The sequence below is a fragment of the Nannobrachium achirus genome, assembly GCF_963921795.1.
Source record: "Nannobrachium achirus genome assembly, chromosome: 15".
In the NCBI taxonomy this organism is placed as follows: Eukaryota; Metazoa; Chordata; class Actinopteri; order Myctophiformes; family Myctophidae; genus Nannobrachium; species Nannobrachium achirus.
Window position 1 is genome coordinate 971,869 of NC_137822.1, and position 24,719 is coordinate 996,587.

Genomic DNA, 24,719 nt, shown 5'->3' on the forward strand with positions numbered 1-24,719 from the left:
CATCATTATCACAGAGGAATACTATATTATGCTGAGGTAAGTTAAACCGGCTGGCTCTAAGAGGGATGAAATGCTGATTTTCTTTTATTGTACTTGCAGTACATTTTTACTGACTGGGCTCTTCACCACATATCAGTTTTCAATTGATGATTATTATATTGATGATATTTTCTAGATGCTATAGTTATATTAATACTTTATTTGTTGGCTATCTGGTTTTAAATGTGCAAGAATGCAAGGTGCATATAATATCAGTTTATTGTGTTTTTTTAATCAATGAATCATTGTTTTACACCAATCATCACTCTTTTTTTTTATTTCACATTCTGTTTCTGCCCTCTGCTGGCAAATGTTTGGATCATTTTTTTCCAACTATCATAACTTTTAATCCCTCTAATCTCTTAACAGATCACAGTGGAAGCTACATTGAAGATTACATCCTGATATCTACAGACATCCTTTAATAAGCTTGAGCCTGAAGCATCCTCAAGTGCGTTGGACGATAATCCTAAAACGCCACCACCATTAAGCGACTAAGCTTCAAGAGACGGGCCAGCAATGAGGAAAAAACACAGAAAACCCAGAAAGCACAAAGTAGCATTTCCGGTGAATGGACATCCCAAGACCTGTCCCTCCTGTCGAGTAACAGCGATGACGCCAGACTCTTGGTCATGTCTTCTACGACCAGAGGTCGGCCACCTCTCCCTCCGTCCCACAGTTCCTCCTCCATCGCCACATCGTCCGTTAGTGAGGGGCTCACAGGGGGTCACAAACTGCCTGAGCTGAAGCCCTCGCCGTCTGCGACATGTCTGACATCACCCAGACACAACCCTCAGGTGGGCCTGTCGCAGTTGTCACGTATTCACCTGATCGCAATTAGTTGAGATGATCAACAGTTATTTTTGCATAATTGTGAGAATAATTTCAATTCATCTATGTAATATATTGTGTGTAAATGTATTTATTCAAACCCAATTTGCAAGCTCACAATGTGTCGCCTCGTGATGCATTGTGAGCTTGTAGATCATCTATTTCTGCTATCGTTGATTTATTTTTCCCAAGTATTCAATCAGAAATAATGCCTGTTTTGGCCGTAGTACATTATTTACAGGTAGTTTGATTATTGCTACCGGTCTATATTTAAAAGGCCACTTCACCCATTTCAACCTTATCTTCGTATAATTTAATTGGTCCTCACTAATGATTATTATAAGATGGCACAATTTCTGTCTACTTAGATCTACAAGATCTCTTTTGAGCTTGTAGATCGGCTATTTTCAGTAAGCAACCAAGAGTAAAATCAGGCATTACAACGTCTTCAAGGCCTGACAAAATATTTTTTTGTCGACTAAAGCAACTGTAGATTTAGTTGACTAAAATCATACCATATTTAGTCGACTAAAACTAAACCTTTTCACATGTCTAAAATGTAACTAAAATCAAATGAAATGAAATGTCATTCAAAAGACTATGACTAAAACTAAATCAAAATTGCTGTGAAAACCAACACTATCCTGACAACCCCGCTGTCCTTCGTGGAAAAGACCCTCACGGAGACTCGGAGGCGCTTGGAGCAGCAGGAGAGGCCTCAGCCGGAGCCCCGTCCTCGCCGCCGCCTGGCCAGCTTCGGGGGGGTGGGCTGCACCGGCTCCCTGTCTCCCTTCACCGGCCTGGGGGCCTACAACCACAACAACAACGGGAACAAGCCCGGCGGGCCCGGGGGCGAGCTGTCCGCCCACCTCGGCTCCTCCCTGGGGAGCAGAGGCAGCACAGGCTCCCTGGGGGTCAGCCCTCACAGCTCTGGGAGATCCACCCCCACCACAGGTCAGTGGTCTGTGTGAAGTATCTACATTTACTTAAAGGACAACTTTGTTTTTTACACCAAGGATTCATATTTTAGATTGTAATTAAAGAATATAAAAGATGAGTGTTAAAATGATTTAATTTACTTCTTTCTATTGTTTTAGAACCCTCTTATTTCAGTGTTTGGGGGCATGCGTACAAGAGGCTAAATATGTAATTTTACAGCCCATCCCCAAGATACAATGCAACCTTTCATGGTTGGATGTGACTTATGGGGGCTAGAAGTGTTATGTAAATAGTAATAAAGAAACTGCTGGCTTATTGTTTCTAAAAAGACATATTTAGCCACTTGCACGCATGCCCCCATGCGTACGCATGCCCCACATTTTAGCACGGTAAACGCAATAAAACAATAGAACGAAGCAAATAAAAACATTTTAACACTCACTTTTTCTTTTCTCTAATTACAATCTAAAATATGAACCCTTGTTAAAAAACTAAAGTTGTCCTTTAAGTGCAAGTTCCAACTGAACTGAATTATGTCATTAATATACCGTAGTACTACAGGGGGTACTTAGAAAAATGGAAAAAATTATTTTACTGTTTAATGATAAAACTTTGACAAATGTATGTGAACGTGCTGCTCTGTATAGATTTAAACCAAATTAAGTACGAATTTTACTGTTACTGAATAGAAAACAGGCTACTTAACTCATTTGCTGCTATTTTAAACATAGGCTGAACTGTTTTCCTGCCAAATTGTCCTTACCTTTTAACGTGGGCACGCGCACGCATCGTGCACGATCTGTGCGCGACTCATCTAGTAGACGTGTAGACTCGGTGACAGCTTTCCAATAAAAAAAAAACATTGAAATAGACATCCGTTGCCACGCTGTATCCCTGCTTATCCGCCAGTGTTTACATGAAAAAACATTGGAAACAGCCAGCTGTGCGCTATGGTAACACGTGGACACGTTCGCGCACATAGCAGACGATATGTGCGCAGATCATATACCAGGCGGGTAAAAGAATCAAACAGCTACAAAATAAAATAAAAAACCCTGTGAAAAAATACCATTTTATGGCCGTGCAGTCAGCTCACTTGTTTACAATGAAAAGCTATGCGAACGGAGCTGCGATTGGACCTCAGACCGGATATGGAAACCTAGATCCGGTCCAAACGGGAAATACGACCGGATACAGATACTTTTAATCGTTTCATAATGATTAAAGCTATTTAAATCTTCGGGCTCCTCGGTCGCAGAGTGGTACAGCGGGAAATCTCCGGTTTCGACGGGGATCGCAGGAAATGAGTTAATGTTGTTGTCGATTAAAGGGGGTACCTGGATTCAGCAATCAGAAAAAGAGGGTACTGAAGGCCAAAAAGTTTGAGAACCACTGCCATTGAGTTAAGTTGTTGTGTGGAAATAAGAAAAAAGTTGTGTTGCCTAGAACTGGAGGATTGATTGTGGGGTCATGTGATCAGTGACATCATCAAGATGTACTCTGCAAGCCAAAGAGTACATCTTCATGATGTCACTGATCACATGACACATGTTGATCAATGTTGAAAATGAGTGGTACTGTATTCCCTTTAAGGTACTTACTGTAAGTACTTTTGCTTTACTTGAGCATCTCCCTTTCTTGATACTCTATAGTTTATACTTTATATATATATATATATATATATCCTTACATCTCAGAGGCAAATATTGTACTTTTACTCCACTACATTTATTTATTTTAGTTTTTTCATAATTGATAACTAATCAAATTATTAATAACAAATCATCCAAATCTTTCAAAAATAGCAGATTTACAAGCTCACAATGCGACGTGTTGCGAAAGTATAAAAGGTCAATGATATTGATGCCAGTAGATTTTACCTTTTACTCAGGGTAAATATTGCCCTTTACTTGGTATTTGTATACGGTATTCTACTTTTCCAGAGTAAAACTCTTGAGTAATTCTTCTCCAACAGTGTTGATTTCTTCTACTAAAATAATGACGAAAAATGTTTGTCGACTGCGTTTTTTTCACTGACAAAAACTAAATAAAAACTAAATAAAAAGTAAGCTATAATGACTAAAACTAAGACTAAATATATTGACAATTTCATCAACAAAATAAAAACTAGACTAAAACGGTAGGGAGGGACTACACCAGAGGCAGCGCCACAGATCACGTTCAATCCAAAGTCAACTCAAAGGGTCAAACTCGTTCTTCTGCTATACAACCAAAATGTGGAACACCCTACCGAAGGCCTTAAAGGAGTGTGGTTCCCTAGCATCCTTTAAAATTGCCCTGAAAAACCACTTACAGGCGGCAGCCATTCGCAACTGGCAATAACAAACCTAGCCCAGCCTCTCCTGACCCTCCTTTGTATTTACATACTGTATATATTTTTTGCACTTTTTATTTAATTTTTATTTACTTTCTTTTCTTTTTTACTATATCTACTGCATAGTACTGTGTCCTATCCATCTGTCATTCAATGTTATATGAGATACTTCAATGGTTTCCTATGGAAATAAGCTTAGTCTTTTCTAGGATCTCCTTTTAGTAGACCTTGTACCAGTGAATTGTACCATCATGAAACAATACCTTTTTCTACGCAAACTTCTAATAAAGTCTTCAATCAATCAATCAATAGTGGAGAAGAAAGTCATTTTATGTTTGGTTGCTCTCAGGTGTTGTGTGCTGAAAATAGCAGAACAGCTATTTTCAGCACGCAACCAACTGTAAAATCAGTCATTACGATGCCATCAAGGCCTGCCAAAATACATTTTAATTGACTCAATCAACTGTAGATTTAGTCGCCTAAAATATTATGATATTTAGTCGACTAAAATTAGACTAAAACTAAAACTTTTCAGGTGACTAAATTATGACTAAAACTAAATTACATTTTATTCAAAAGACTATGACTAAAACTAAATCAAAATTTGCTGTCAAAAACAACACTGTTCTCCAAACCCGGTCTCACAGGTCTCGGTGCCACACACTTGCAGCACGTCCGTGAACAGATGCTGGTGGCTCTGCAGAGGCTGAAGGAGCTGGAGGAGCAGGTGAAGTAGGGATGGGATGTTTATCGCAAAAAAAAAAAAAAACACTCACAATAATTGTTGTTTTAGAGATTAGAATTTATCGTGGAATTATCCTCCGTCATAATAACTTTTATTTGCCGAGCTGCATATCCGGTACCACTTAAACCCTCTATAATTGGTAAAACGGACCTGGAAATATAACTTACTTGATAGAGACTTTTTTTTTCACTCTCTACCAAATCTCTTTGCCAAAAAAAAAACAAATCACTCACAATAATCGTATTGTGGAGATGCTGGAATTATCCTCCGTCATGCACTGGGATCAATTCACCTTTTATTTGCCGAGCTGCATATCCGGTACCACTTAAACCCTCTATAATTGGTAAAAACTCACCTGGAAATAACATACTTGATACAGTCTTTTTTCCCACTCTCTACCAAATCTCTTTGGCTAAAAATTGTCGATCTACAAGCTCACAATGCCCCAGGATAATGGCTTTTGGGGACATTTTGATTATCGCTATAATATCGTAAGTCGCAATTTCTTTGTTCACAATAATGGTGACTTGATGTTTTCCTATCGTTCCCATCCCCTAAGGTGAAGACCATCCCCGTCTTGCAGGTGAAGATCGCCGTCCTTCAGGAGGAGAAGAGGCAGCTGGGGTCGCAGCTCAAGAACCAGAGCGAGTGGGACCCAAGCGACGCCTTCCGGAAGAGAGCCTACAGCACGGGGAGCCCCGAATGCTTCCGGAAGGCCTCCGAGGACGAGGTCGAGAGCGACGAGTGCGCCGACACAGCGGGACTGCAGAGTAGGGGTGGGTGATATGGTGTAGAGCCCGACCGATATATCGGTCAGTCCAATGTATCGGTCGTTTTTATAAGTAATGTTAGACCACCATTTGATGACATTCAGCCACTAAAGCCACTTTTAAAGATCTTATAAAGGGTCCATTTGGTTACCAATTCTCCATCATTTTGCTGGGGACCACCAGGAAACCCCTCAAGGACCACTGGTGGTCCCCGGACCATTGGTAAAAAAAAGAAAAAAAAATGTTTTGAAGGCAAGACGTTTTTTGAAATTTAGGCTATTTATTATTATTTTATATTATTACGAAACATCGGTTAAACATCGGCAATTGGTGGTCTAGCACTCTCCATCAGCAAACATCGGCATCGGTCAAAAAATATAGCATCGGTCGGGCTCTAATATGGTGATAAATATTGTTGAGACGATACTATGTCTTAACAATATTCCTTCTCAGAGATATTGTATATATCGTGATACAATGAGGGAGCCTACTGTTGAATTGTTAATGCAGAGATTCATTGCAGAATGTATTTAAACCTAGATTTTGGTCTAAATCAGTAGTTCTGAGAACTTTAAAATGTCAAGGTCTCCCCTTAACTCTGACAGTATACAAATGAAATCAAATGGACCCTTACAGGTCCATTTGGTTTCATTTGTATACTGTCAGAGTTACATTATTTTAAGGGTCAAATTTAGACCTCCCAAAAGGATATTTAGACCTCCCAAATTTAGTCCTTCACTTTGAGGACCACTGGTCTAAATGGTCTGTTACTCCTTTTTCCTTTAGTCTTTGTCACCTTGTAGGTGGTTGTACCGTTAACTTGAAAAATAACCATAAAAACCAACATGAAAAAGAATCGTGATAAGATCGTGTGTATTGTGATACAGCTTTGAAAAATATCATGATATTGTATTTTTCCATATCGCCCACACCTAGGGCTAAGCAGTACCTGTCCCGGCCTCGAGGAGTTCAGGCAGCTGAGCGAGGAGATGCAAGCCCTGGAGCGAACCGTCAAAGGCGGACACTTGCAACCGCGGCACGGACAGTTCCGCGGCGCGCCGCACGGCAAGCCCACCAAGTCGGTCGCCGTCAGCACGGAGGAAGACATGTCCGTCCTTTACGAGCCGCCGAGGGAAAACCGAGACGCCTCCGTGGCCACTGACCCGATAGAGACCAGGTCCGTCAACCTCGGGTCCATCGCGGAAGGGGACGCGGAACCCGACGGCCAGCAGGCAGCCGCTGTCGCCGCCCTGCAGGAGAGAGTGTGTCAGTTGGAGGCGGAGCTGAAGGAGGCGGCGCTGCAGACCGAAATGAGCCGCCTGAAGCTGGAGCTTCAGGCCGCCGGGGCGAGGAACCGCGCCGACAAGGCCTCCACCGCCAAGCCCTCGACCGAGAGCGCGAGCTGCGAGGCCACGGTCCACACCAGGAGCCAAGGGGTGGGCAACCACACGGCGTTCCTGGACGCCGGCACGGGAGAAGGCGCCGCCGAAGTGAAGCTTTGCACCGTGGGGGTCACCTGCAGGCCCGAGCTCCACAGCGCGAGCGCGGGCCCAGACGAGCCCATGAGCCGCTGGGAGGTCAGGGCGCGCGTGGAAAGCAGGGACCAGTGTGTTGGCGCGCGCGTGGACACCGGCGTCAAAGCGGTGCAGGCGGCGACGGAGGTGTGCGAGGCGGGCACGAACACCGACGCGATAATGCAAAGTCTGCGATTTGGGAGAGAAGGGGTCGAGTATCGCTCGGTGGCCTGCGGGGACTGCTCGGTCGACGTGACCGTCGTCGACGCGAAACGCGGAGTGACTCTGGGCGTCATGGCCTCGCCGCAGACGGCCTCGCAGCGCACCAACACGGAACTCAACTCCGTGTCCCGCTTCACCAGCACCGGCCACGCCTTCAGCACCAACTCCAGCACCAACACCGTGCTCAACACGCAGGAGAAGCACACCAACACCGCCCCGGCCGCCACACGCACGGTGTCCGTGGGCGGCAGGGCCCAGGACGCCCAAGGCGGCGGCGGTCCCGAGACGCGTTCGGTCGGCGTGGGAACCATGGCCTGGGCGGGCGCTCTGAAGCAGCAGCGGCCGGCGGCGACGGTGGCCGTCAAGGCCGCGACCCGAGACGCGGGGGTCGGAATGACCAGCGTCAAGGAGAACTTCCTGGTGGGCCTGAAAACGCGCAACATGGCCTGCGGGCCGTCCCACCTGCCCGACCCCAACAGGACCAGGAGTGTGGGCGTGGGGGAGGGGAAGATACGAGACCTGTCCAACCCGGCCCAGGCGCCCGCCCAGGCGTCCCAGGACGCCACGCAGTCCAAGTGGGACGCAGAGCTCAGCCTGTACGTAGAGAGGATGCAGAGGCTGCTAAAGGAGCAACAGGATATACCCCAAGGTTATTATAGAGCTTTGGAATGTTTCATTAGCGTTTCTTTTTTATTTTGTTTTGACTTTATTTTTATTTTATTTTAATTATTGTTGTGACTGTAGGGAGCAGTTAGTATGAAATCCTCCACCTCATGTCAGTGAGTCAGTCAGTCACGCCTCATGTCACGCTCCATATATGGCCATTCATTTATTAGTGAAGTAATTTTCCCCGTTGACTTGAATGGGGTTAATTCAAATGGTAAGACAGAAGTGTGACTCGCGTCATGGCAAATTAATTCTGTCCATGTCCCGTTTATGCCCATATGATCTCTCATCAATATTAAGCCCATATCTGGTAATGCCCATATATGGACATATTGTGTCAGTCTCATGATAACCAGTGTGGTTGCCATGAGTCACACTTGCAAATTATTTCTGTCCTTGTTCCCTTTATGCCCATATGGAGATTTTATGCCCATATATGGAGATTGTCCTTAGGGTGTCTTACTCGTATTAGTTCGTTTTTAACACACTGAGTGCCCGGATGTATGACGTGTGTGTGTTGCTGGTGCCCATGGCAACGCGTCATTTACGTACCTTCGCGTCGTGGGAAAAGTATCCGTAATACGTTGAGTAAATGTAATCCAAGTATGTCCAGTTTATTTTCACGATGATCTTTTCTTTCAGTCAGGACAGCTTTTTACCAATCTTGGGCCACAGCGTGTGTATCACGGGCGGTAGAAAGGGTCGCGTTTTGAACATGGTGACTGAAAAAGCTAGACCAGGAGAGGAATCCGCCATGTTACGTTACCTCCGGTCCTCCGCAGCGTCACTGGGAAAATAGTATCCATGATACGAGTAAATGTAATCCACGGATGTCCTGTTTATTTTTACGATAAAGTTTTCTTTCAGTCAGGACATCTTTTTATCAAACCTGGGCCACAGCGTTTGTGTCACGGTAGGTAGAAAGGACCGCGCATTGAACATGGTGATTGACATGGCAGGATAGGAACAGAAGCTTGTGATTGGCTGCAGGGAGACTGCACATCCTGGTCACATGTACCGCGCTGCATTTTGGGAAATGTAGTGTTTTTCCCATATTGTTGGCGTTTGATCACCGTGGTAGAGCCTTCATTGCGGTAGGCGATATGTACAGTAACTACAGTATTGTAAAACGCGTCAAACACGTCGTGGGCACTGGGGCAGGGCATCCAGAGACATCAAAGAGATTTGCGTGTAGACACCCCGTGGGCACCCGATGTGTTAAAGTGGTTTTGCTAGTATAGTTTTTTTGTAATATGGGGTAGAGATGTGCGAGATTTGTTTGTGAAAACTGGCACAACTAAATGACGTATGAAATATTGACAATAATAAAACTAAATACATTTTCTCTATGATTTTATTACATTTGATCTTTTAAATACAATTTCAGTTAGTTATCGCTTTTCGTAAAGCCTCGTCTTTATTTCATTCAAATCCTTTCAGGTAAAAATAATTTGTCAACTCACACTTTTTGTTAGTTTGAGTTGACTGCAATGAAATAACCCCTGCTATAACCCACAGAGTGCTACTGTGAGCTGGGGAAAGCGTTCCTCCAACAACAAAGCAGAAACATCAACCCCAAGCTGCTCAGCACCTTGACCAGCCTCAACACAGCCCAGAGACACCGAGAAACAGCAGGCCTTCTGCCAGAGTCACAACCTGAAGGTTGGAAGAACATGTTCAAATATCGTCGTTGTCGGGTGGAAACCTTGTATCTCCAAAACTGTTCGTTTTGTATGTATCATTTTAAAAACGATTTAAACTAGTGAAAACAGCCGAACTACAAGCACACAACGCCTCGCGGTGCGAGGCGTTGTGTGCTTGTAGATCTACTGTTTTCACTAGTCTTGTGCGACAGTCTTGTATGATGAAGCAGGCCTTTGCTTTATGAAAAAACATACAAATTTGAAACTTGGAGATACGAGGTTTCTGCCCGACAGTGACGATATCCTCACTGTTGGTTTGGAATTGAAACCTTGTATGTCCAAAAACCATTGCCATTAAAAAAAAGAAAAATGTACCTGTGTTCCAATGGATCAAACTAAACATAGTCATTATTTAGTCACAAGCTTGTGTTAATAAATGGTAAATGGTGCATTTATATTGCACCTTTATCCAAGGCGCTTTACAGGGATTGTGCATTACATTCACCCATTCACACACACATTCATACACCGATGGCGGAGGAAACCATGCAAGGCACCAACCTTCTCACCGGGAGCAATAGGGATTCAGAGTCTTGCTCAAGGACTCTTCGACACTAACTCTGGGGGAGCCCGGGATCGAACTGGAACCCTTCCGGAACCCTCTGTGTTCTAAGACGGCAACTCTACCCCTGAGCCACTGCTGCGTTTTATATTTATAAAACTCATAGGCTAAAACACCTGTTTACTTTAATGATCATAGAGATACTGTGTACCAATTTGCGTGATGATTTTACAGAATCTGTAGGAGTACTGAAAAAAACTTTCTCTTGAGAGAGTAAAACATAACCAAATCCATTTGGTTTCATTTTATGCTCTCAAGAGTTAGATCAATAAGGGTCCATTTGGTTACCAACTTTCCATCATTTGACTGGGGACAGGGCAGGATTAACCCTTCATGGTGCCCTGTGCTTGGACCTAGTCAGGCTTAAAGCAGCACTTTGTAAACTTTTTTAACAACTGCATATTATGTCCCACAACATTATAGTTACATGTTTATCTTCCATAAATGTAGACACAACGGGCTCCCTGCTAGTATTACTATGTATTCGGGAGACAATGAGTTTCATCCTGGCATTTGCCAAGGCACCAAGGCAGAACCATAGAACCATATTAAAACCTAGATACCTCATTCGCCGCCATCCTAGGGAAGGCACGCTGCCACTCAAAGTGACTACTGGCCAATCACAGCGCGTCCTCGACGGACATGGTTGCAGAGACTCTTGGGTAATTCGGTTCATGTTTTGTTCATCGTTCATTTAATTTCTTCCAAAAATAGCTAAAATAGCAGATCTACAATCTCACATCTCCTCACATCACGTGTAGTAATGAGCTTGTAGATCGCGCCCAAGTGCGAAGTATAAATAGCATTTATGAAAAAGCAAAAAGAACGAAATTTGCAGATATACAAGGTTTCTGCCTGACAGCTATGAACATTTTTCTGGTTACTCTTGTATATTTAGGCGACTTTCATAAATGTATTTTATTGCTGTTCTGTGTTGCAGGCAATAGGCAGGTTCAGTCTACATGTGCCCTGAACGAGGTCAGTCACCTGGGATGTAATGATTCAGAGGTCAAACGAAAGATCCAAATGATAGAACAGCACGCATCATCTGTTCTTCAAGGTAAACTCTGAGTGTGTGTGTGTGTGTGTGTGTGTGTGTGTGTGTGTGTGTGTGTGTGTGTGTGTGTGTGTGTGTGTGTGTGTGTGTGTGTGTGTGTGTGTGTGTGTGTGTGTGTGCGTGCGCGTGCGTGCATGGAAATGTAAACACAATACAAATGTTAATACAAACCTCACGCCACTGGTGGGCCACAAGGGTATTGTGAGTGAGCTCCCGAATAATTGGCAAAACTCAAATAAAGTTAAAGACTGATACCAATAAATAAGAACTTAAAGGAGCAAATCGCTCCCAGAATGACTTATTTTCTATCAATTATACACCCCATGAATCCTTGAATTTCTTAAGATTTTTTTAGTTTTTGTCGCATTCCTGAGAGAATTATTTGATGACGTCAAATGTCAATTTTAGACTCAGAGGGCTCTATTTTGATTGTCTTAAGTAGCAGCTCTTATGCCTTAACTTAGGGCGGATTCACACTGCGGTCTCGAGACCGGTCTCGAGGCTACTTGGCAGATGTTTTGACAGTGTGAAGCCTGCGGTTTTCCTCAGAAACGGATAGCCTCGAAACCACCTCAAGAGGTAGTCTCGAGGCTGCTTGATGCGACCTTGTGAATGGTGAGCTGCAGTGTGAAGCAACCGTCCACAAAACCGGTTTTGATGTTGAACGTGACCTCATATAAAGTCGACGAGTCAGGCGTCGCCACAAATAAACACTAGGTAACAGTTGTCAACATGGCCATAAGATCAGCGACGCGTTAGATTGCTTGCTTGCTGGAGATTTGGGCAGATGCTGACATCCAAACGCAATTAGACAATACCCACAAAAATGCAGACATATTTTCGGTAATCAGTGAGTATATGCATGGATTTAACAGAACAATAGAACAATGCTGTGCTAAAGTCAAGTGGCTCAAACTACACTATCATAAAGTTAAGGATGCCCTGCTAAAAACTGGCAGCTCCACAGATGGAAAAGATACATTTATTTATTTAACCCTGACATCCTAGACCTAGAATCACAACCCATCACCCGTCCAATAAATCCGAGTCCGTCAACACCGCCAACTTCTTCATCATCATCATCAGCAGCAGCAGTAGCATCTCCGACTCCACTCTCCAGCCGAAGACAGCACGGGCATGTCCCGTTTTGGTGTCGTAGCATTAATGCTAGTGTACCAACGCTTTTTCGCCTCGTTTCTTTTTTTTTGAGGAAGCCACTGATTTGCACTCACTAGCAAACTTGTTCTAATATAATGTGCAGTGCATGCAGTGTGCCTGCTTGACGTGCTTGTTACCCTTAATGTGAATATTAATTAAGCCACACTGTGGCTTGTGAAAGCGTTTCAATTGTAGGCTACGTTGATTATTAAATAATAAGAATAATAACGTGCGCTGCGCTGGAAGTCTGACACAGTGACTCGCTCATCATTCTGCAAGTTTCTGCCTGGAAAATAGCAGATCTACAAGCTCACAACGCGTCGCGGATGCGAGGCATTGTGAGCTGGTAGATCAGCGAACGTCACTCGACGCCTACTATACAGGTCTATTGATATGCAAATAGGCTTGTTTCTTTGTTAAACAGTTGTCGAGGTGTGAACTTTGGGGGGTGCGAGACCCCGGCTCAGAAAAGGTTTGGTCGTCGGGGACCACTGCAACACTGTTCCACACTGCGCGCGTCATTGGATTTTTACATCAACTTTCGTGCCTGAATTTTTTGGCGACCAGAATCAGCAATGTCGCATAGTTGATGACGTCTGTATTCAACAGCGAGGCACATGTGCATACCGCCACCTATAGGATTGGGACGTATAGTGCTAGTGATCTCCAGGGAGGCCAGAAGGCATGCCAATGTGAATGCTGGCCAGCGTGAACCAGCAACCGTTTTCAGAATCAGTTCCAATCAAACGGATTGCAGTGTGAATCCGCCCTTAAAGGGGGAGTTCAGTCAAATAAAGATGATAACTAGTGTATTCTCAGTTTGTCACACAACAGAGTGATGTATTATTAACCAACAGACAAGATTTTAATGATGAAAAAAATCTAAAAGTTAAAAAAAAAGTGTTTCAAAGTGTGTCAAATCCAATACATATTTTTCTGGCCTTTCTGACAAGGACTGTAGGGGCGTGGCCTATGTACACAATGAAGCCACGCCCATTCACAGAAGTATCCACTTTGGTTTTCTTGATTTAAAAAAAAAAAAAAAAAAAAAAGGCACTGAAGTACATACTCAAAAAAGAAAGTAACTAAGTACATTTACTCAAGTACTTTGTATTCAGGCACTTTGACTTTACTTGAGTATTATTATTTTCATTAGTTAGTTTCCACAATGCAGTATAGTGTGATAATTTTACAGTTTTACTCAAGTAAAACATTTGAGTACTTTTTCCACCACTCTCACTCGCACGCACGCACGCACGCACGCACGCACGCAACACACACACACACACACACACACACACACACACACACACACACACACACCGTGATTGGCTGAGAGGGGCAGCAGTTGCAGACAGTGGCGTCAGTTCAGAACAAGCTAAGGTATGGCAACATGACTGGTGTCTTATGACACCAGTCATGTTGCCATACCTTAGCAACAGGCACGATGAAAAGTACATTTTTATTATTTCCCCCTGTAGTCAAGGTATGGCAGCTGCATACCCCTGCCATACCCAATTGACGCCCCTGAGCAGTTGCCTGCTTCATCACCGCACCAGTCTGACACAGATACAGGGGGAGAAGGAACGCTAGGCTAGGCTAACTGCTAACCAAACGCCGTGGTCTGTGGAATCTGTGGAATGTCAGAGTGAAAGTGGAGTGTGGATTGATGCACGCACGCACACGCACAGTGTGTGTGTGTGTGTGTGTGTGTGTGTGGTGGGTCGGTGTGTGGTGGGGGGGAGCACTGTCTGCAGCAGCAGCAGTGTGGACGTTACAACAACAGTGTTAGCGTTAGCGACCAGGCTAGCAGGAAGAAGGGAGGAATTTGCCTAGTAACTGATCTCGGTAGCCTATCAAATGTAATTAATTAATAGCTATCACCGTGATGCGCAGATTACGCACCACGGTGACAAGCATTAAAATATGACACCCCAGTTATGATTAAAAAACGTAAAGCAGTCTTATATCACAATGCTGCAATATAAAGTTCCAATTTTTTTAACAGTATTTCAGAAATGAATATTCTACATATAAAATGTGTCTATAAAGAAATAGCTTAATTCCCTGAACTGGGCCTTTAAAGGCCTGTCCTTGTCTCCGACCACCGAACTTTTCGTCGGAAAGGTCCGGTTCAACTACAAAATGATGTCACTCGCACCTTCTGAAAAGCATTACCCCGAATTAAGGTCTTTGCACACTGCTGCGTTTTCCTTTGCAAAATGCGTTTTTCAGGGCAAGGAGAGAGAGAGAGAGATAGAGAGAGCAAGGGACCGAGTGGTGCGCGAAACGGGCGGCAGTGTGCAAACGTGACTGACATAACATGAGGTTGATTTTTTTATTTGCGTGCTCCGAAATTCACTCCGATATTCGCCCCGAAAAACGCAGCAGTGTGCAAAGTCCTTTAGAGTTCGGAAAGTTGCACGTCGCAAAGTCGGAACTCTCCAACGAAAAGTACGGTGGTCAGAGACAGTATGGACAGGCCTTTAAGTTGAGGCATAAGAGCTGGTACTCAAGACAATCAAAATACAGATGACTCAAACTCTTTGAGACTCTGCCAGTCATCAAATTATTGTCTTAGGAATGCAACAAAAACAAAACAAATCTCCATGAATTCAAGGCTTCATGTTCATGGGGTGTGTAACTGATAGAAAAGAGTCATTTGGGGTGAACTACTCCGTTAATGTATACTACGTTAGTTACATTTATCCAAGTCGGAACACAATCCAATCATTAAAATAGCAAAAATGCTCTGAAAATGCACACGGCCCACCCATCTGACCACTTAACTGATCCAGAAAAAGGTTGAGAACCACTGGGTTAAAACAATTGTAATGTTTTATTCATTCAAATTACGTTCTGGATTGTAGCTTAGCTAGCTTTTAAACTGTTAGGAATTGTAAGAAGGATCTCTCCTTGGCTTTGGCTCCGAGTTCCTCTTTGAGGCGTACACTTGCAATGTTTGGAATGATGTCGGGTTTTGGAAAGCACACATATTGCACTACATAGCAGTTTGTGGCTTCAGACGGCCTAAAATTGACTTGGTTTTCTGGAATGTCTGTGTGAAAGAATGCTTTTTTTATATAATGAGGCTGTCATATTCATAACAAAGCTTGAAGCAAAGCCCGCAATTACTGTATTATGAATTATAATCGAACTAAATCCTACCATACAGTACCAACTAGTCATGTTAATTCTCATAGTGAGGAATAGATATTATATGTAATATAAATAGATACCCTTCATTATATCGGTATTGTGGGTACTGTATGTATGCAAGGACAATGGGTCTTGTGTCCCAAGGTTGTCTTTATACAAACAAACAATGGTGGATTAAGTTACTCAGATTTCTTTACTCTTTAAGTAAAAGTAGCAATATCACAACAATTCTCTGTTACAAGTAAAACTGTGTTAAAGTTTTGACTTGAGTAAAAAATTAAAAGTATTGGTGTTATTGGTTAAAGTATGTTTTGTAATAATAATAATAATAATCTAAATCTGCAATGTTAAAGTAAAAAAGTCGTACTCAAGTAAAGTACTTGAGTAAATTGCACTTGTTAAACCTTCCACCACTGTATTAAATATACCATAATGAGTACCCTTCAAATGTCACATATTGTATTGGTATTGTGTGGTGCAGTGGTTCTCAAAGTGGATTCCAGGGACTCTGTGGGTTCCTTTAGGGAGGTCTAAATTGACCCATGCAAGTCTGTAACTCTGACAGTGTACAAATGAACCCTGCCGGGTTCATTTGGTTCCAATTTGTACACTGTCAGAGTTAAGCGGAGACCTTGAAATGTAAAAGTTTGAGAAACACTGACGTGGTGTATTACGCAGTGGTGTAAAGTACTGTACAATTTTGTGGTATTTGTACTTTACTTTCCAATTTCCAATAACTTTACTTCTATTCCACTCCAAATATTGTTCTTGTAGTCCACATTTATTTGAAAACTTTAGTTACTAGTTACTTTGCTGATATAAATTATATTATAAAACATAAATTAACCACTTTAGCCCTATTTTATACCCAGGCTATTTGAAAATAGCCGATCTACAAGCTCACAACGCGTCGCAGCGCGACTTATACTTTTGGTACTTTAAGAACATTTTGATAACAATTTCCTTTACTCAAGTAGATTTTGGACTTTTACTTGTAACAGAGTATTTCTACATTGCAGTATTGATACTTTTTAATTAATTACAACATTTGAGTACTTTTTCCACCACTGTTATTAACCCTCCTTCACTGTGTTAAATCGACCATAATGGGTACCCTCCAAATGTCACATTGTATTGGTATTGTGTGGCGTATTATGCAAGAGGATAATGAGTCTTGAGTTCCATGCGTGTATTCAGAGGCGTCAATTGGGTATGGCAGGGGTATGCAGCTGCCATACCCTGGGTCCAGGGTGGGGAAATAAAAGTTACTTTTGAATATAAATCCATGAGTGTCTATATGTGCTGGTTATTATGTTGTTAAATTACAGTAAAATAACTACAAATGCAAAATTTTACAAAATGATCACTTTAACAATATATTATAATTATATTCTCCACGCTTGAATTCTCCCCATCTTGACAAAATGGTATATTCCCAGGTTCCGCAGGTCAGCTGCACAGGTGCAATGCATTATTGTTAATTGTGGCACGTTTACTAACATGCCAAGTTTAGCTGCACTTGAAAAACCATTCCAGCCTGCCATATCCAGCCCAAGAAACCGTAGAAACCTGGGTAAAAAAAAAAGAAAAAAAAAAAAAAGAAAAAAAAAAAATCTTTTTCAGACATTGTGAAAATAGACGATCTGCTGCGAGGCGTTGTGAGCATGTAGATCTGCTATTTTCACAATAGAACCGTGTTATCCAAAATGTAATGCCTATTTTCCATGAGGACTCCCATCTTTGCCATACCCTAGCTTTTGCTGAACTGACGCCACTGCGTGTCTTGCAGACAGGCCTGCTAATGCCAGCATGCTGCGGTCCATCATGAAGAAGAGAGATGGCGAGCCAGCCTGCGGCAGCAACAGGAAGAGCTTAAAGTTTATGGGCGTGACCGCAGGGTAAGAACAGAATCACATGACCAACTTTCTTTTTTCTGTTTAACGCAGACTGCTGAAATGACAATGGATGCTAATATAGCTCTTGGCCTTGTCCACTTTTGATTTAGCTTTCTCTGCATTGTGTGCATTGTGTTTGTGTATCGTCTATATCAGTGTTTCTCAAATGGGGGTATGTGTAGTGTACCCCTAGGGGTACGCAGAGGCACTACAGGGGGTACTTGAGAGAAAGTGGAAACAGTTATTTTACTGTTTAACGATAAAACATTGACATAATATGTATGTGAACATGCTGCCATGTAAAGCTTTAAACCAAATCAAATCATTTGACTAGCACAGCTGTTACTAAATAGAAATCAATAGGGTAGGCTACTTAATTCTATGTTCAACATATTGACATAAAAACTGGACTTTTGATGTCAGTATTTTCTCATCAAAATGTTGTTGTCGATTAAAGGGGGTATCGGGAAAAGGGGGGTGCTGAAGCCCAAAAAGTTTGAGAACCACTGGTCTATATTTCAAGGGCCCCCCCAAATAATTGGCCAAAAACTAAGACTTGTAACATTAATATAAACCAATGAATAATAAAAAAAGATTTTTCTTTAAAGCAATTATGACATGCTGTTTTTACCAATCATAACAGTCTTTGTCCTGGTCCTTAAAACGTGTATTAAAATGTTAACACTGAAAACTCCACTCCAGTGAGCCATGGCAGGGTTTTTTTTCTCTCTGTGTTCTGTTGCATTTTGATGTTGCAAAGATAATGTATTTAGATTCCTGTAGGTGTTGTAGTTCAGGAACTTTCGTCTCCTCTTTTGAAACGCAACAATCAAAGTGGTAAATGGTAAAAATGGTGCATTGGAACGATCCAAACACAATGGAAAGTAACAGCAAAGGTCATACACCCTCCCCTATAACCACACCCTCCCCTATAACCACACCCTCCCCTGGATGATGACGCTTTTGTCCAGAGGCCAATGAACTCACTTTTCTGTACCTAATAATAATAATAAAATAAAATAAAACAGAATACAGAAAAAACACTGAATGTTGAAAGTTCAGTTTTCTTTGTTTGTTTGTTTGTTTTTTGTAGTTGAGATCAGGAAACATGAAAAGAAAACTTTAAAACCTTTAAGACCTTTAAAACCTTGAAAAATTATTTTGCATTGCTATACAACTAAATAGGAACTTAAAGTAATACAATGTTAATTCCATTGATCAGTTTACAGTTACAGTTTACAGTTTAGGCATCTAGCAGAGTTACTAGGGTCCAAGGTGGAGGGGCCTTAATTATTTTATACTTTAGCTATTGAAAAATAGCGCGGCACTCGGTGCCACGCTGTGAGCTTGTATATCTGCTATTTTTCAATAGTTAAAGCACAAAATGTGAGTGAACCCTTGTACCCAGCAGGGCCCAGAATTTGGTGCGACACCCCTGGCACTGAGAACCACTATATTGGAATATGATGGTTAGGGCTGTCACAATTATGATATTTTACATGACGATTAATTGTCACTCAAATAATTGCGATTAACGATTTAATTGTGTTTTTGTCGTTGACATTTGCATTTCTGTTTGGCTTTTAGGCTTTGAAGTTGCACATGGCAGACATGACCTAAATATACAAAGAAATGACTGACACATTTGACAACTTTAGATTATAAAAAGAACATTGATAGTGGGAACAGCCGATCTGCTATTTCCACTGTTTTTGAGAAATTTATTATGAGATTATGAGAAAATAATTGCGATTATGTGAAATAATTGTGATTATGTGAAACAATTGCGATTAGACGATTATGTAATAATTGTGACAGGCCTAACGATGGCGTGCTTCCAGGTTAGATCCCGTGTCAGCGTCGTGTGGGTCTCCCAGCAGAGAGGACACAGAAGAGGACTGGAATCGGAGCAGAAAATGGAGGGACGGGCCCGGCCTGTCTCATCTAGGACCAGCGGGGGAGGGGAGAGCTGCTTCCAATGCACAGCCAAAGTAGGAGTCTGCAAAGCTTTTACCTGTCTGTCTGTCTGTCTGTCTGTATTGGATAGTACAGTGAAGAGTGACAGGGAACAGGGGGAGAGAGTCTGTCTGTATTGGATAGTACAGTGAAGAGTGATAGGGAACAGGGGGAGAGAGTCTGTCTGTATTGGATAGTACAGTGAAGAGTGACAGGGAACAGGGGGAGAGAGTCTGTCTGTATTGGATAGTACAGTGAAGAGTGACAGGGAACAGGGGGAGAGAGTCTGTCTGTATTGGATAGTACAGTGAAGAGTGACAGGGAACAGGGGGAGAGAGTCTGTCTGTATTGGATAGTACAGTGAAGAGTGATAGGGAACAGGGGGAGAGAGACAGGGAGGGACACGCAGAAAAGCTAGGCCATACATGGGAAACTGGCGGCCCGGGGGCCACATGCGGCCCGAAATTCATTTGATGCGCAGGTTAATATGGGAATACTGATATATTATTGATTTCAGCTGTTACAATTCCAAACATGCAAACATGACCCGCTTTAATTATATTTGTACCGGTATTTAAATTCATAAAGTTAACATAAGTATAACTAAGGGGATTTGAAATTAAATCAAAATGTTACATTTCAAGATTCCAATAAAAAAAAAAAGATAATTCAGGATTAAAATTCAAAAGTAGCAAAAATAGCAGATCTACAAGCTCAAAACGTTTTGAGTTTGTAGATCTGCTGTTTTTGCTACTCTTACTGGAGGAGAGGTTTTTGCTCGACAGTAACAATATGCAATGTGGCCCCACTGGAGTGGGTGTGGAAATATAGTGTCCCTCTCCATCATCAAAGTTGCCCACCCCTGAGCTAGGCCATCAGGCCAGGGAATCGAACCTGCTCATTTTATTGGGGACCCATACAATTTTGAGGCAACAGTTGCAAGGGCTGTAGACAGTCACACGTGCACTGCTTTACAGACAGTTACTCAAATCAATTGAATTGAATAATTTTGTTTATTAATGCCTCCTCATTGACCTGTTATCACTTTATAAAATAACTAACGCTCTTTGATAACTTTTCATCGTGCCCCTACATTATGGCATTTTACTTATAATGTCTGTATAATGTCAGTGGTCCTCAAAACAAATTCATGTCAAGGTCCGCTGAATTGCCATGTATTTGGCCATGGACCCCCATCTCAAAATAGTATGTGCCATGATTATGCCCATAAGAGAAGATTGATATTATATGTTATATGTTAAAAAATAAGGATATTGTGCATAATGTTTCATAACCGGTAACTCTTTATTCCTATAAGGTTTAAATTAAGTGATAGGATGATTTCTGCGTGTCACGCCTTAAAGACCCACCTGAACGATGACAAGGCGCTATCCTCCAGGGAACTAGTAAGTACTGCTCTTTATCCTTTCTCCTCTGCTTTTTATGTCTTGCATATTTGTCTTTTCAATGCTGACACTTTGGCCTGGTCTTGCCTGATACACAGATCAGTAGTCTGGGACAGTGGCGTCAGTTCAGCAAAAGCTAGGGTATGGCAAAGATGGGAGTCCTCATGGATAAGAGGCATTACATTTTGGATAACACGGTTATATTGTGAAAATAGCAGATCTACATGCTCACAACACCGAATTTTGGCTGTTTTTACACAGGTTTCTACGTTTTTTTGGGCTGGATATGGTAGTCTGGAACGGTTGTTCAAGTGCAGCTAAACGTAACCTCGCCCACCAGGCTTTCTGAGAGAAAGCCTGGTGTTCGTTCACAACAGGCCGTTTGGTTTCCGCCTAAAGCGCGGAAACCACTAGAAGAAGCGGCGTCGCTTTGATTTGGTTCCCTCCGTTTGTTTCCCCAATCTCTATTAAAATGCTCGATAGCCTAGTGTAGTCTTTCCAGTCGCTACGAGTTGGACTAAAAGATGCATATACCAAACACATTTTCAAAAGCAAAACTACTCCGCATCAAGGACTTTATTAGGTAGGCCCTAAAAGTATGTCCTTGAGCGCAGGGGAATTATTTTGGGTTAAAACTGTTTCCGGTGGATAGTTCCGGCCAAATTGTAGTCCTTTGAGTACTACAACATGACGTTTTGTGGTTTCCGCTCCAGACCGGTTACAAGCCCGAAAAGTGAAGTGATCCCAGACTAAGCTAAACGTGGCATGTTAAACGGGCCACAATTAACAATAATGCATTGCACCTGTGCAGCTGACCTGCGGAACCTAAGAATATACCATTCTGTCAAGATGGGGAGAAGACCATTTTGTTACATTTTGCATTTGTAGTACTGTAATTTAACAACATAATAACCAGCGCAGATAGACAAAGAGACATTCATGGATTTATATTTAAAAGTAACTTTTATTTTCCCCCCTGGACCCAGGGTATGGCAGCTGCATACCCCTGCCATACCCAATTGACGCCCCTAATCTGGGATCTATTTCTGTGAGTGAGAGGAATAGGAACACAGGGGATATTTTACGTAGGAAATGGCTTGATGAAGTGATGAAAGTAAGCCATGCCAAGCGGATGTACTGTAAGTACATCCCCCACTGCCATGATATACAAGTAGGCCTACACGGTACACCAACTGGTCGTGATGTACAGTACATTACAGTGGTTTTCAACCATTTTCATATCAAGGTCCATTATTGATTAAACATTTGAGCCACGGACCACCATCTGATGAGATTTAGCCCCTCAGACAGATCTTGTCCACAATTCCATGCTGTATTGATGTGGTACAATAGAACAGATATCAGTCGTTCAAAATGTTGATCAAAATAACTATTCTGCTACATTATGCAATTGTGTAGACTCTGTTAGACTTCTTGTAAATTAACTTAGCAGAGATATAACAATAATCAAACTCTTGTGAGTGTAAAATGAAACCAAATGGACCCGCAAGTGTCCATTTGGCAAGGGTCCTTTTGGTTTCATTTTACACTCTCAAGAGTTAAAGATCTAAGGGTCCATTTGGTTACCTACTCTCCATCATTTAGCTGGGGACCACCTGGATCCCCCTCAAGGACCATTGGTGGTCGCCGGACCACTGGTTGAGAACCACTGCGCTAGTATGTGGCAGGATCAGAAGATCTTTTATACATTTTATAAGCTACATTCAAAACCTTGTGAAATGGGACATTCATAATGAGTACTTTTTGTACTTTTACGCATATTTTGATGCCAATACTTTTGTGCTTTTACTGAAGGAAATGTTGAATTCTGGACTTTTACTTTTAACAGAGTATTTCTACTGTACATTGCAGTATGATTTACTTTTACAAATAAATACAGAACTCCACCACTGACCAAATGGAATGCGGGTCCATTTGGTTAGATGTGTACCCTGTCAGAGTTAAATGCTCACTGAGGATTTGGCAGTGTAGATGAGTGGGCGTGTGCAGTGGGGAAGGGTGTGTTCAAGACTGTAATATAAAAAGACAGTATGGTATTGGACATACTACTGTGTGTATATATAGCCCAGCTAGACGGACACACTATAATTTTCCTGGACTTATTTCTTGAACAAAAAGTCAAGTCTGAGGAACTTCCTTATTGTTGTGTTTTTGTGTCTCGGCGACACACCCTCCCTGCCAGCATGCATTTAACCCTTTAATCCACACACACAAACCCTATACTTTTGCTGAGAGGAGTCCCTCAGGGCGCTATACAAGTGTCTCTTCTGTTTTGTCTCTTGTCTATATCGTTGTTGAAAATAGCCAATCTACAAGCTCACAGCGCGTCACATTGCGACACGCTGAGAACACATAGATCTGCTATTTTCTGCAAAAGTTGAAAATGAAGCCGTATTGGAAGATGTGTGCTGATGTTTTACTTAGTAGCAACACCACAATATAAAAATCCCTTTGTTTCAAGTAAAAAAAAATCATAAGTATTGAAAGATGTTCACACTCAAGTAAAGTAAAAGTACCTCGAAATTGTACTTATAAGCCTAACAGTACTTGAGTACAAGTCAATTACTTCCCTCCACTGTAAACAAGGGGTGTGCAAATATGTAATGGTACTCTCACATACAGGTACATAAACATTGTACGTATTGTACACTACATTGTTCATTTGATTATTTAGCTACAGGTAGGCTATAGGCTAAATAAAGATGTTTATAGATAAACTGTACCAATGCTTTAAGATCCTCAACCTAACCAGTGTCTGTGCTCTTTAAATGCTTTGCACTCGTGCCCATAATTATAACATGGCTATTCAAATGACTCTGTGCACTGTGAATTATAGCAATTTACAAAACAGGCTCTTTTTTGGCTTTTTTTGCTGTGTGTGTGTGTGTGTGTGTGTGTGTGTGTGTGTGTGTGTGTGTGTGTGTGTGTGTGTGTGTGTGTGTGTGTGTGTGTGTGTGTGTGTGTGTGTGTGTGTGTGTGTGTGTGTTAAAACAATTGTCAAACATTTACAAAAATAAAACAATTCTAAAGAGTAAATACAATAGCAAAAAAAACGAAAGTAAAATCTACAGTACAAGCATCGCAACGTGTCACAATAGGATGCATTGTGAGCAACGTGTAGGTCCGCTATTTTTAGATATTTTTTGGAAATCATTGAAACGTCGAAAGAAATGTTGATATTACAGTATCATCGCAACATCTCGATGGCATTGCCACAATATCGTTATTGAGGTCCAAACATAACTTGATATAGGCTATACACAGCAGCCATATTGGAAAGAATTTGGGCCCCTTCCTTACTTCCTTCTGAGGTGTTACCAATGATTAAGTCTCGGTTCCATTTAGTGTAACACAGTGGTTCTTAAACATTTTGATTTCAAGGACCACCGTAACTCTGAGAGTGTACAAATGGAACCAAATGGACACGTATGGGTCCATTTGGTTCAATGTGTACACTCTCAAAAGTTACAGACCCATAAGGGGCCATTTGGAACCCCCAAAAGGACACTTTGAGACCCACTGGTGTAGCAGAGTGTTTCCAGTGAGCCAACATGCACAGTATCAGCACTCTGACTCTGTTTGACCAGAATGGAACAGAACCTTAATCATTCCAGAACCTGAAATTATTATTTTTGGTTCTGGTTTTGTTTCCATAGCGCACAGCCCTGTTTTCTGGGAACCTTTTTTAGGTCCTGCCCTTGATTTAGTACTAAACTTTAGTTCTGGGAACCTATGGGCGGG

General features: G+C 42.0%; 1 protein-coding gene across 1 annotated transcript in view; it reads left to right on the forward strand.

Annotated features, from left to right (window-relative positions):
• Nucleotides 1-671: 671 nt before the first annotated feature.
• Nucleotides 672-24,719, forward strand: part of LOC308299123 (KN motif and ankyrin repeat domain-containing protein 1-like) — a gene marked incomplete at its 5' end in the record, with an annotated part of 34,087 nt that continues 10,039 nt past the window's right edge. Inside the window, 10 exons of the mRNA XM_080742846.1 lie at nt 672-836; nt 1,536-1,824; nt 4,792-4,871; nt 5,449-5,659; nt 6,596-8,044; nt 9,580-9,723; nt 11,267-11,386; nt 17,490-17,598; nt 19,437-19,586; nt 20,870-20,957. Coding sequence (XP_080598972.1) covers nt 672-836; nt 1,536-1,824; nt 4,792-4,871; nt 5,449-5,659; nt 6,596-8,044; nt 9,580-9,723; nt 11,267-11,386; nt 17,490-17,598; nt 19,437-19,586; nt 20,870-20,957 — 2,805 coding nt within the window. The remainder of the gene's footprint in view (nt 837-1,535; nt 1,825-4,791; nt 4,872-5,448; nt 5,660-6,595; nt 8,045-9,579; nt 9,724-11,266; nt 11,387-17,489; nt 17,599-19,436; nt 19,587-20,869; nt 20,958-24,719) is intronic.